Source organism: Pseudonaja textilis, chromosome Z, assembly GCF_049901715.1.
Source record: "Pseudonaja textilis isolate UNSWEBS1 chromosome Z, rPseTex1.2, whole genome shotgun sequence".
NCBI classification, from domain to species: domain Eukaryota; kingdom Metazoa; phylum Chordata; class Lepidosauria; order Squamata; family Elapidae; genus Pseudonaja; species Pseudonaja textilis.
This window is the reverse complement of record NC_142008.1, coordinates 131,418,919-131,432,750: the sequence shown is the minus strand read 5'-3', so window position 1 is coordinate 131,432,750 and position 13,832 is coordinate 131,418,919. Positions and strand designations below refer to the sequence as shown.

The following is a 13,832-nucleotide window of genomic DNA, read 5'->3' as shown; positions in this document are numbered from 1 at the left end:
TATAACTACAAAGTAAACGTCTAAACTGAATATATTAGGAGATGGGGCCCTTGGTTGCTCTTTGAGCTTGCAGCTTTCTTGCAGACATTAAATTATCTGTTTTACTCTTAGCTTGTTTGTCTGTATTGGTAATTCATTGATCAGGGTAAACCACAGCCTAATCAGGCAACCACCAAGATCACTCCCACCAACACTGACAGGGAAAGCCACTTTGTATATAAACAGGGACTAAACCCTACTCCTTTGTAACACTGATGATGTTATTTATGTGGGTAATGAAATGTCTGCCAGAAAACAGCCAAGCTCAGAGAGAACCAAGGAGCCACACTCTGTGAACTGCTAGGGAGGGGCCATCTTAATCCACTTCCTACTTACCAGACCGCCCAGGCTCTGCTGCCTCTTTGTCCTCTTGAAAGCAGCCCTCCTTTCTGGGACGCCAGACTACCTTCCATCATCTATCTATCTATCTATCTATCTATCTATCTATCTATCTATCTATCTATCTATCTATCTATCTATCTATCCCTGTTTATATTCCTGTTTGCCTGCCTTTCTCTCTGTCTGTCTGTCTTTCTATCTATCTATCTATCTATCTATCTATCTATCTATCTATCTATCTATCTATCTATCTATCTATCTAGTCAAGCATGTTTTAGATAATAGATATAATTGGAAACATGATTAAGAGTACATGAAATGGGTACAAATAACAGGGGACATTAGGACAAGGATGGTAGGCACGTTGGTGCTTTTATGCACACCCCTTTATATGATGGTGTACTGTAGTTAAGATGTCATTTGATTATGTGACTCCAGAAAAGCATCCTGCTTTTATCTGAGACAAAGCTGTTTGCCCAGGCCTCCTATTTCCCGGAAGAGATTCTGTATATACAGTTGCATTAATCAGGGTGGTAAAATGAAAAGAATTGGAGAGCGGGAACCAAAATTCACTTCTCCAGGTGGTATAAAATGTCAAGGAGATTGCACTGATTCGTATTTTCTTCTTGAATGAAGGAGATTGAGAAAGCATAGAAATTTATAATGTCTTGGAATAATCAGTTTGAACAAGAATTACGGGGATATTATCTTGAACCTTCTCTCGGCCTCTTAAGCTTGATTTGACATGTATTTCGGCCAGTTGATGTATCTCAGTCAAAGCAACTGAATAAATGACTTGAAAAGCAGCTGGCAAAATGACATTATCCAACATTAAGGACTGTAAGAGAGCTACAAATACTTTCTTAGAAAAGGAAGGAAAAACACAATATATTGATTCTTATTGTTCAGAATGGATGATACTTAGTGATTATGACGTATGTACATCGTGTGTGTGTAGTATTTATAAACAAAGGTTTGAAGATGATTGAATTGACTTGATGATTGAAATGATAAAGAAAACCATATTCATCAAGGCATTTATGAAATAACATCTAGTCTATAATCAAATAGCTTGTAAAGAGGGGGATGATTTAATAGCTTTTCTGTTTTCGAAAATGAATTCTAATTTATCTTTTTTTAAAAAAATGCTTTAACGAGGTGATTTTATTTAAATTAATAATAAATTTTATTCACTTATTTAAAATATCCTGAGCTTCTCTGGGAGCATGAGTGGTAAAGAAACATTTAAATTAAAACTTTGTTTTATTCTGGTGAGCAAGCTTATTTCTTTCTTATTGAAGAATTCGAATTTGAATTGTAATATATTCATTATAGCTTTATTGACCACCTTGAGGACTACTTTAAGTGGAAAGATAGCAAGAGAAATTAATACATTCCACTTCTAATAGAATCTCCCAATGAAATAGACACTATTAGATTCAGATGCTGTTCAGAAATGCAAATAACTACACTTCTGCTTCATGCTATATGGATTTTTAAAAACGGTGATTTGCTGAATAAGCCTCAGTAGCTTGATTTACCTTGATTCATGCTGGCTCAGGAATTCTGGGTGTTGATGTCCACAAGTCATAAGAGGGCCATGGATCCTCACCCCTGTCTTATACCATAAGTCATAGCAACTGAATTCAGACATCATGCTAAGATTAAAGCAAATAAACCATGTTGTGCAAAGAGCATAAAATATTCAATTATTATGGAATTTGCTACTGAGAGTTGCTATCCTGATTGTGAGTTGAGTTCAGCCATTCCAAAATGATGCAGTTCAGATTTGTTAAACCAGAATTGTCATCCTTGATGATATCAGGTTGCGGGAACCTAGCATTCATTTTAAGAGATATTGATTTGGAAAATTTCATGAGGGAGAAGCTTATCATCATCAGTTGCTCCTGATAACTCTCTCATAGCTTTCTCCAACCTGATGCCCTCTGATATGCCCTTTGTGAAGGTTGAGTCCTGATATTTTTGGAAGACACCAGAGAAGGCTAACCTGTGCTATTGGTACAGGTAATCCTTGACTTACAACTGTTGGTTTACTCACCTTTCAAAATTACAACAGCACTGAAAAATGTGACTTATGACCATTTTATGCAGTTAAAACCTTTGCAGCCTCCCCAGGATCATATGATCAACATTCAAATGTTTGGTAACTGGTTCATATTTATGACCGTTGCTGTGTGTCCCAAGGTCATGTGATTACCTTTAGTGACCTTCTGACAAACAAAGAAATGGGGAAGCCAAATTCATTTCACAACTGTAGCAAGAAAATGGGGCAAAACTCGCTTAACAAATGTCTCATTTAATAACAGAAGTTTTGGGCTCAATTGTTGTTGTAAGTTTGAGGTCTACTTGTATCACACTGAAGAGCATTTTGCATTCATTCCACCAGGCTTTTCTTAATACTCCTTCCTTTTTCTTTATAGGGTTTGCTTCTCTTTTATAAACTTTCTACAAGGTCCACCAAGTTGGCCAGCCTGGCTTGAGCTTCTCAGCCCCCTACTTTCCCCCCATCATGCATCAGTTGCTGACGGTCATGCTCTATGCATTCCTTGAAGCCTTGGCTGGGCACACGGCCTTAGCTGTAGTTCAGGCACCACATTATACAAACCAGAGTTGGGGACTGCCCAGCCTCCTAGCCCATCTGAAGCGCTTGACCTCACCAAACTCTAACTCAACCACGAGCACAAGCAGCAGAGTCCGGCCCTCTGAAACATGCCAAGGCTACTACGATGTCATGGGGCAATATGATGCGGCCTTCAACTGTACCACAGGAGGTTACCGGTTCTGCTGTGGCACCTGCCAGTACCGCTTCTGCTGTGACGATCGATCCAGGAGGCTGGAGCAAGGGAAGTGCCGTGACAGCCCCCAGTGGTTTGCAACCACCATTGCTGGCACAGCCACAAATGGGCCCGATGTACCCAATGGGAGCAAGCAGCAGAGCAACAGTACCGTGTATGTCATCTGCGGCGTCATCAGCTTCACCTTAGCTGTGGGAGTCGGGATCAAGTTCTTTTTCAGCAAAGCCTCCAGGAGACCCCACGGGAGAGAGCTCAATGTGCCCAGGTAAGGATACAAGCTGCAGAGAGGGACCCAGAAGTATTCTTATTCATTGATGGAGGGTTAGATACTACCCTTTAGTTGCTTCCAAATCTAAAGGGTCTCCAGATTAAGGTTCAATGGTATTTTTACTTGCTGCTAAATCTAAGTACAAATGGAAACCAGCCTATTGCAAGACAGCCTATTTGTCTAATTTAGGGAGACCAATACTTCCCACTTGAATTACCAGCAGCTTTTTAAGATGTAAGAAAGTGTCTCTTTCACCACATACTATTCAGTTACTTGGACTTGAGACAGTTGACCTTCAACGTTGTGCTCTGTCCCAAAGCTGTATTCTCTTCCACAAACCAAGAATTTGTAATGGGATATGAGAATGACTTTGAGGAACAGGTAGAAGAGCTGCAGCCCAGGCAACAGTCAGATAAAAGAAATCTGAGTCCAAAGCAGGAATGGAATTTGAGGAAACATCTCAGAGATGACCCTCTTAGTTTTCTTTGGGGTAAAGGCAGGGAAGGTGAAAATAAATTCAGTAGCAAGATTCTCTTACCATCAATGTAGAATAAAATTAATTTTAGCATTCACAACTTTGATGTCTGTCAGGTCTATTTTAAAGGGCTGAATCAATTTTGCACTCTTGCCTTTATCCTAAAACAGGGGCATCCAATCTTGGGAACTTTAAGACTTATGGACTTCAACTTCCAAAATTTTTTAACTATCATGGGTAATTCTGGAAGTTGAAGTCCACAAGTCTTAAAGTTCCCAAGATTGGATGCCCCTGTCCTAAAGAGAATTAGAAAGGATCAAGTTAGTGATGCTTTCTCAAATTCCTTTCTGACTCTTCTTTGGGAATAGATATCTCTTTCCTGACCATTGCCTTGTCTGTAGCTCTTCTTCCTACTCAAGGCAATTCTCACAGTCCATTGCAAAATTTAGTTACCTATTCCTGGCTGCATTTTGTTTTCATTTCATATGAGTAAAACGAAAGCATGCCTCTTTTAGAAATGTGTAGGCTTATCAATATTAAAACAATTACAATGGAGGGAGCTAATTCTTCTCTCACCACTACCAACCCTTTTTCAGCAAAGATTTGCTTCCAATGTGCACCAGACTTGGATAGGTGAATTATAGATGGGTGCTTCATATTTTATTGTGCCCCACCTGCCTTCATTTATATGGAAATGTTGGTTGAGATCCATACATTATTGAATTAACACATATTCTGAATTACCACAATAAATTGAATCATAACCTAACCATGAAACCATAGGTTAAACCATGAAAAATCAAAAACAAACTCCAATCAAAGTTAAAATAGTTGAGCAAAAGTTCTGGAAATGCAGTTGCTGGTGAAAGAGATTGAATGAACTGGCCAAGCTGGGTTCCCATCAACACCAAAGTCTACCAAGATCAAGTGTTTCTTAATCTTGGCAGCTTTAAGATATGTGGGCTTCAGCATCCAGAATTCCCCAGCCAGCTGGTTTCAGGCTGGCTGGGGAATTCTGGGAGTTGAAGTCTGCATGTCTACAAGCAGGGTTGAAAGAACTAGTATGTTCTAGAGCAAAAACCGATATTCTTGAGATGCATTGAATTATAAATGGTATCATCCCATGTAGCTGTAAATGAAGTTGCAACAGAATGTACCTATATAAGTGGAGAATTGAGGAATATATATACAGTACATTCTAATGATTACACTCATTGTAGGTGAGAGCAAAGCCAACAATTTTTTTTGCAAACTGAATGGGCTTGCTAGAAAATTCCCCAGAACCTTGTGTGAAGTTCTGTACTACAATATAAAGAGTGATGAAAGTGTCAAGTACCAAGACAAAATTGATAATTAAAATTCTGAACAATAGACAAGCAGATCTATGCTACAATGGGATTGGATGAATTATTTCTTTGTATTCATTTGAAGTCTTCCAGAGGATAGAGAACAAGTTGCTGTCTCCTTCTGTAGGACAGTATCAAAGAATTGTGCAGCAGGTATCCAAATGCAGTCAGAGACGCTGACCTGAACTTATAGTTTGATATAAATAAACCTATTTTACATCAATATATGCAGCAAACTAGATAGTCAGGCACATCACATCATGAGGTAAATTGTCAGATAAATCACAGAACAGCATACAGTGAAGAAAAAGGCAGGGGAAAAAAAAAGGAAATTCCCCCTTTACACCCAGCAACCAATCAGAATGTAGACTGCCTCATGCAGGAGCCTGCACTCTCTAACCAATCAACTACCACTGTGTGTCCTGGCCCATTATCCACTTTACTGTTCCAGCTATTAAATTTAATATCTTAACAGACAGTTCTTCACTTTTGAAGCTGTTCACTTTCCGTCATCTTCTTTTGTCCTCCAGGAGACAATGTTCTGCTTGCAGAACATGTCTCCTATACAGGCAGTCAGGGGTGGGATTCTACCAGTACGCACCTATTCACTAGAACCGGTTGTTAACATTCTAAGCAGTTCGGAGAACCAGTTGGTAGAAGAAATTACTGGCCTAATCCTGTAAGGAAGGCAGGAAGGAAACATTCTGGTGTTGCTTATAAAAACTGCCTCTCCGTTAACCCTTATTACATTCTTGGCAGGACTAGACTTCCTGTCTCTGGAACATCTCCGGAGATTTTTTCCCCTCCTTTGCTGGTACTTTGCTTGTGTGGAGTGACCATTCAAAGTTACAATGGCTCTGAAAAAAGCGACTTATGACCATTTTTCACACTTACGACTGTTGCAGCATCCCCACAGTCATGAGAGGCCAGGGGAGGAGATGTGTGCATCGATGTGAGTGATATTGAGTTGGCCACACCCAGCCAATAACATGACCACCAAGCCATGTCCACCCGGTCACATGACCACCAAGTCACATGCACCATCTAAGCCACGCCCACAGAACAGGTTGATAAAAATTTGAATCCTACCCCGGTTGAAAGGTTAAAGCAGCAGATACAGATAATCTTTGATTTACAACTATTTGTTTAGCCTCCATTTAAAGTTACAACAGGACTGAAAAAAGTGACTTATATTCCTTCTCTTGCCAACCCCCAGGGACGGACAGAGAGAGAAAGAGAGAGAGAGGGAGGGAGGAAAGAGAGAGAGGCAAGAGAGGGGAGAGGGGGAAAGAGAGAGAGATAGACAAGAGAGAGAGGGAGGGAGGGAAAGAGAGAGAGGCAAGAGAGGGGGAGGGGGGGAAAGAGAGAGATAGACAAGAGAGAGAGGGAGGGAAAGAGAGAGAGAGAGAGAAGAGACAGAGAGAAATGAGAGAGGGATAGAGGGAGAAAGAAAGAAAAAAGGAGAAAAAAAGAGATGAGAAAGAGAGAGGGAGAAAGAAAGAGACACACAGAGAGATACCTGTTTAAAAGAAAATAGAAAAATGGCTCTTTGAGTGTTTAAGGTTGCAGATCCTGGGTTAGGCAAACACCATGGTCATTAAGTGAAGCTTGTGGTCATTAAGCAAACACTGGTTATTTAGCAAGTCCATTTTCCCCAATGGGCATTTTTAACTGGAAACCAGAGGGAATTGTTGGAAACTGGCAAAAACATATAAAACCTCAGTTACAAGACTGTGTGGGATGTTGTAACTTGTCATAAGTGTGTGTGTGAGTGTGTGTGTGTGGGTATGTGTGCATGCATGGCTGTCAAAATCCCCAAAACAGGTAAAGTAGCTCTGGGAAGGTCAGTGTAAATTAGAACACTTGCTAAGCAATTGGCCATTAAGCGAGGATCACTTATATTTGGTTTGCCAGTCACATGGCCTACCTAGCCACGTCCACCCCAGTTACATGACCCACTAGCCACGCCCAGTCAGTCACATGACCACCAGGTCACTCCCACCCAGTCACATCACCACCAGGCCATGCCCACAAATTAGGCCACACCCACAGAACCGATTGCTAAGAATTTTGAATCCCACCCTTGCAGGTAGTCCTTGATTTACTGCAATTGAGCCCAAAATTTATCTTGCTAAGTAAAACATTTAAGTGTCCAATTTTATGACTTTTCTTGCCAAAGCTGTCAAGTGAATTGTTGCATTTGTTAAGTTGGTAGCACAGTTGTTAAGTGAATCTGGCTTCCCCACTGACTTTACTTTTCAAAAGGTCACAAAAGGGGATCAGATGACCCCCCACAGGACACGGCAGCCGTCATAAATATGAGTCAGTTGCCAAGCAATTAAATTTTGATTATATGACCATACGGATGCTGCAACAGTCAAAAGTGTGAAAAATGGTCAAAAGTCACTTTTTTCAGTACCTTTGAATGGTCACTAAATCAACTGTTGTAAGTCGAGGACTACCTTTATCTTTGACCAAAAACATGGCCATTCTTTAGAGCTATTCGAATGTGCCTATCGCTTTTTTTCATGGGATGCTTGGGACTGGACACAGTACTAGACATAGAAGGGCTTAGATCTTCAACTTGTTTCCTTTTAAAGCTCCCTTTAATATGCATTTTTGATACAAAACCATTTTGCTACGCTCCTTCCACAACTTAGTGTTCCTTAGTTTATTTAAGTCCATGATTTTATGCTGCATCCCATTTAGAGTGGAAATATGAAAGGCATGTATTTGGAGAGTTTTGGTCAAACAATTTCCCCATCAACATGCAGCATGCATGTTCCAGGTTCCTCAACAGAACCCATGTGTACACATTATGATTTCCCTTCCATGAACATTTGCCTTCTTTTTCCGGCCAGGGCTTTGGTTGACATTCTCAGGCATCAAGCAGGCACCACCTCATGTTCTGAGCGCAACAACAGTCTTGTGATGAACTCAAACTTTCAAGACAATGGTTCAGCTCGTCCTTCGAAGAATCTGTACAATGCAGTGAAACCTTCTAAAAGTAGCCATGGTAAGAGCATGATATGTGGGGCTGCTGGGTAAGAGAGTGACTTTCAAACTAGCCACTGAATTTCTGCCTTTATCAGGTAAGCACCTTGTCCAAAGGCGATTTTATAGTGAGGTACTTGTGAACTATTGTTTACTTTGCTGACCTCAGTGGGGGGCAGTGATTTGATGCTGTCACTGGGGTTGATCATTTTAAATATTGGGGAAGGGGCTTACTTCAGCAGCAAAAATAATGCTACAACGAATATCTTGCTTCTTCTATTTGCAAATAATAATAATTATTATTATCATCCTCCAGAACATGCTATGAAATTATATGGTATGATCTAAGAGTGAAGATGCATGCAATAAGGCAGTATTTTTTCAACGTTGGCAACTTGAAGATATGTGGACTTCAGTTCCCAGAAATGCTGACTGGGGAATTCTGGGCAGTTGAAGTTTACCCATCTTCAACTTGCCAAGACTGAGAAACGCTGTAATAAGGGATCTCAAACTCAGGCATAGTAAGGTAAACATCTTGGCCTTTGCTTCTTGGAAATCATTTTCAAATTCTCGATTAGGCTGCATAAGTACTGATAAAAATAATTTGCATCAGGAATAGTGTGAGTGATATAGCTTGTTTTCTAAACTAAGAAGAAGCTTTGAACTGGCTAATGGTCAAAAGGATTCTTTTTCCTTTTTATAACACTATAATCAATTTGGCTGTAATACCAAACCATGGTTTGTACAAACTGAGAAATATCCAAGAGTAGGTCATGATATTTGAACCAGCTCCATCTTGCACAGCATGGAAAAGCCATGAAACAAAGATGGAAAACACAGGTTTCAAGAAACATTCTCCCAAATGTTGGTTCACTGTTGAATCAAACATATCATCAAAGAAGTCAAAAAAAGTAAAAGTTTCATTGTTTGTTTGTAGACCTGGCACTACCATGGTTTGAAGTCTAAATTCTGATGAGAACAAATATTGGTTATTAAGATCCAAATGGAAGATCTTTTCAAACCTCTTTGGAAAAAAAAGTTAGATAAATGTTACTGGCAGCAGAAACGACAATATATCTACACAATGCAGTACACTTTACTAGAGCCATTGAGACAACTTCGTGCCAACTACCAGCACTCTCCTGCCCCCGTGTTTTGTCTCCATCCTATCTCCAGATCCTTCCCTCTGCAATTTCCCCCTAGGAGTACCTCGTGCTAAGTTCTGCAAGTTGGTGGTTGCAGCGTTTAAATTATATATGTATCAGCAGCAGGAACTAAGCTGCAAAAAACTCACGGGGAAACAGCCTGTTTGCCATGACAACCAATTCTAGCTGTCTGGCTGTCTTTGTGCTGGCTAAAACATTAATATTAGGGTAGTGAAGAGGAGGAGAGAACTGCATTCAGACACAGAATTGCTCCTTTCCCAGGTGAAAAGAAAAGGAAAGTGGGGTTTTCTGTTCAAGGACATTGCACTTTCTTCTCAGAGATGTTGAGTCTAGCCAGTGAATTTTGACCACAATCATTCTAATAGCAAACTCAGATAGTGAATGCAGACGACACTAACCCAAACAGAGCCACAGACAAATAACAACAGGAAGGGCATCAGCATGCATAGGAGACCCCAAGTTTTGTAGGAGATAGGAGTGGGTGAATGTAAAATCTGCTATCCAGGTGCTGAAAAACACCCTGATACTGTTCCTTGTTTTCTGTGTCTTTGTCTTCTGTTTGTCTAACCTATTTGAAAAATCACAGTAAGAGGAAAGGAATGAGAGCACCAGACAAGACATGGGAGTCACAGAAAGTTGTCCACTTTTTTTTCCTCTCCGCTAAGCTGCATACCTGTTATTGCTCTGTAAACAGTAGTGTTTAGCTATCTCTGGTGAAAAGAATTCACCAGTGATTTCTGCAGATCACATTCCTGCAGCACGTGCAATCTAGGAAAACAAGTTTCAAAAGGAGACCTAATAAGATAATTTCCCTTTGCAGAGAGTGTTCTGAGCACTGCCATGTTTGGACACAGACCAAAAGCTGCAAAGAGGAAGACCAAATGCATTTGGGTCCCCTCTGATTTAAAGCAGGCGGGATTGACACCCATATTACAGAGCTGATGCTTTGAAAAACCTGAATGAGATGACCTCTAGTGGCCACCTTCAGGAACATGCAGTGTGGCTCCATGCTTGCATCTCTTTTTTGCCTTGCAGATAACATGCATTACAATTACATCCATTTGAACGTCAACAGCCCTAAGCACCACACAGCCACTCTGGGTAAGTGTCCAGTGGTGTCTGATCCCTAGCTAGCGACTGATGCAAACAGAAAATGCAAAAAATGTTGGGAAAGTCCCATCAAATCACTGATTCATTATATACCTTTTCATACATTTATCATTCATTTACACCCAGAACTGTATTTGTATGTAAATGAACCTATATATTCTGGCGCTCCTTTTCAGCTAAAAAGTTCCCTAAAGTGTTATAAACATACACAGTTGTTTACAACCATCCCCTTACACCAATAGTGTATTTAGGAGTCCTCAATTTTCTGCAATTTATTGGAAGAATAGGAAATTATTGTTGGCTATTTGCTAAAATATGTTCAAAAATCTCCCTGTTCCAAATTATGATGGAAAAATTAGGGAAATTATAATGGTAATTTAGTGAAATGACATAAAAATAATTCAGTGATGTTGATTTTATAATTCAGGTAGTCCTTGAGTTACGACCATTCATTCAGCACTTGTTCAAATTTGGATGGTGCTGAAGGAAGGGACTTGCCATTGTCCTTGAAATTCAATAAGACTTTCTGATTTAGGGTAATGAAGGAAAAAATTTGGGAGGCGCTACGTTAAGGAGAGTTTATATGCTGGGTTTTTGCTTTCATATGCTGTTTTATTTTAAAAAGCAGGCTTAAGAATTCCCCTGGATCAAAAGGTGATTCTGAAATACGCAGTTTAATGCTCTTCCCTTTGTAATGGAGGTGGGTCACCAAATAGAGTAGGCAGAGTTGAATATGGATGTTGAGAATAGAAATCTGGTACAAATTGTAATGGGAAAAAAAATGACAAAATTGCAATATCACGATCCAAATCTCGGTCTTTTCTATTTGTGACCCAAGGCCAGATGCAAGTACTGTTTTATGTTGTGATCATCATGATCCTTGTTTGTCATTTCCCCTCTTTCGATTCTCACAGGCACCTGTGATTTGAAGCAGAAAGTTAAATCAGTTATCCAGTTTTGAGGGTTAACATCAAAAAACTTTTGAGAAGTTGAACTTAATTCCTGGAGACTAGACAGACATGTCCATGTTGTTTTAAGTAGAGCCTTTTTGGATCAAAGCCCTGGCTAACTGAGTCCTGAAGTCCTTTCTCCCAGTGGCTAACCAGCTGCACAAGGAAGTCCGCTAGTCTCCCAGTAGGTGGCCTCCAGAGGCAGTTCTACTGTCAACAAGGCAATTGATCCCCAGGACTTCCAGGAATTAGTCCAACCATTTCTGGAGGCTAATATTGGCTGCACCACATCTTGTGGCAGAAAATTCCAAGGTTGAATTGTATACAGTCAAAAACAAAAGGGGGACATAAGAATGAAATGTATGGTTTCGTACATTTAAATTAAATTATAATTATTTTAAAATTACCTAAAATAGAAATCAGGTCACCCCAAGACTACAACTAACATGCCCTTGGGTTTAAAAGCATGACATTGGGCTTCGTAAATCTGTTTACTTCCTTTGGCTCTAAATCGTTTTATTAAAACTTCAACCAAATGCTCATTAAGAGACGGCACTACAAAAATGGAAGAAAATACTATTTTAATAACAATCTTCCTCCAAATGCCCAATGACTGAGTGAGTGCCCCTATAACTACAAAGGAAGAAAAAAAAAGTTAAGGGTGTATGTGTATGTGTCTACCTTCCTTCACTCTGACAAATTCCTATTCAGACAGACACACACCCAATTATACACTTACGCATAGACACCCACACATGGCTGCATCATGAAATAAGATAAGCCAACACATATTAGGAGACAGGAAAAATGAGACAAGGAATATGCAAATTCCTTGGAAGTTGTCTATCTTCACTGACACCCATTCCTAAGGGTGGAAGTCTGATCAATTTCACATTATTGATTTGGTCCAAATGTGGACATTCAGAGGACCAAATTTGGTCTGCCTCTGCTGCCAACTGACTTATCTAAACCAAGCCATGTTTTAAGAAAGGAAACACCATGAAATGACATTACGGTGTAATTTAATATGGTTTAAAATACAAAGAATCTTCAGCCACTCACCCTACCAGGGGAAAATATATCCCAATAGCTGCCAAAAAATGTTAAGGTTGATCCTGACCAGCCAAAACTTGTTATAGCATGAAAAGGCCAGGGTTTTTTGTTGGTTTTTTTGGGGGGGTGGGGGTAAATTTTATTTGAGTTTTCACAAAAAGAAAGAAATACAAATAAAACATCTTTTTTGAAAGCAGCATAATCCCGGGTTACGTTTCTTCGTACAGACGCAAATGCTCTGTTCATGCTCATTTTTATATTCTATTTCATATCTTATTACTATTTTACATTTTCAACATGGCTTCTTCCCTCTTTTAATTTTCTCAGTTTAATTTTATTTATTTCATCTCAATTCAAATCATTATATTTATATTTTTTGTCTGTCCTGTTTCAATTGTCTATTATCTTTTCCCATTAAACAAAATTTCTCCTGTAGTTACTAATTGGAGTATGACGCCTTTATATCTTTCCCCTAAAGCTGGAGCACTTAATATAATACATAACTTCTATTCAGATTCTGCTTGGTACATTCTTAAACTACACACAGTATTCTTGGATAGAGAAAAAAAAAGAAAAAATTATAAATGTATATAATTAGGACAACATTCCATTCCAATTCAATTCTATCATTAATATTAATATTCATTAAAGTCTTAACATTTTTCACATTACTTTTCAATTAAATATCATAATTCTATGGGAACAATTATAAACTTTCCATAGTTAATTCCCCCCCTCCACTTATCTTTTATAAAACATTGACTAATTAAAATGTTCCCATTCCTTCCTAATTCAATTTTCTCATTTATTTTATTTCATTTACTTTATTCACAAGCATTTCACTAAATTACACCAACTATTTTATCCCTCATTCTAATCATATGTTGTTTCCAATTTTCTAAAGTTATATCTATTACAAATATAACAATACAATCTTATGTACCTGTACAGAATCCCTTTTTCAGTTAGATTTTCACCCATTATCCCTAAATAAGTCCAGTTTCTTTATATCTTGCTCTGGACCTTTGTAACTTCCTTTCCTTCTTCCCTCTCTTCTTCTCTCTCCCCTTTTTACTCCTTTGTCTCTCTACCTCTATTTCCCTCTTCTGTATTCCCCTTTTCTGTTGCTTTCCAGTATTATACTTATTTTTTGAATTATTTTTCTTTTCTTTGGTTGTTTTTTTAAGTCTTAAATTCTCCATCCTCTTTCCCCACTTTCCTTTTTCTTCCCCACATAGAGTTACTTGTTTATTAAAGATGGCTTCTTCTTTGTTCC

General features: G+C 39.0%; 1 protein-coding gene across 1 annotated transcript in view; it reads left to right on the top strand.

Moving 5' to 3' along the window:
• Nucleotides 1-13,832, top strand: part of SHISA7 (shisa family member 7) — a 43,570-nt gene that overhangs the window by 16,890 nt on the left and 12,848 nt on the right. Inside the window, exons 2-3 of the mRNA XM_087918187.1 lie at nucleotides 2,820-3,459; nucleotides 8,145-8,299. Coding sequence (XP_087774313.1) covers nucleotides 2,909-3,459; nucleotides 8,145-8,299 — 706 coding nt within the window. The 5' untranslated portion in view covers nucleotides 2,820-2,908. The remainder of the gene's footprint in view (nucleotides 1-2,819; nucleotides 3,460-8,144; nucleotides 8,300-13,832) is intronic.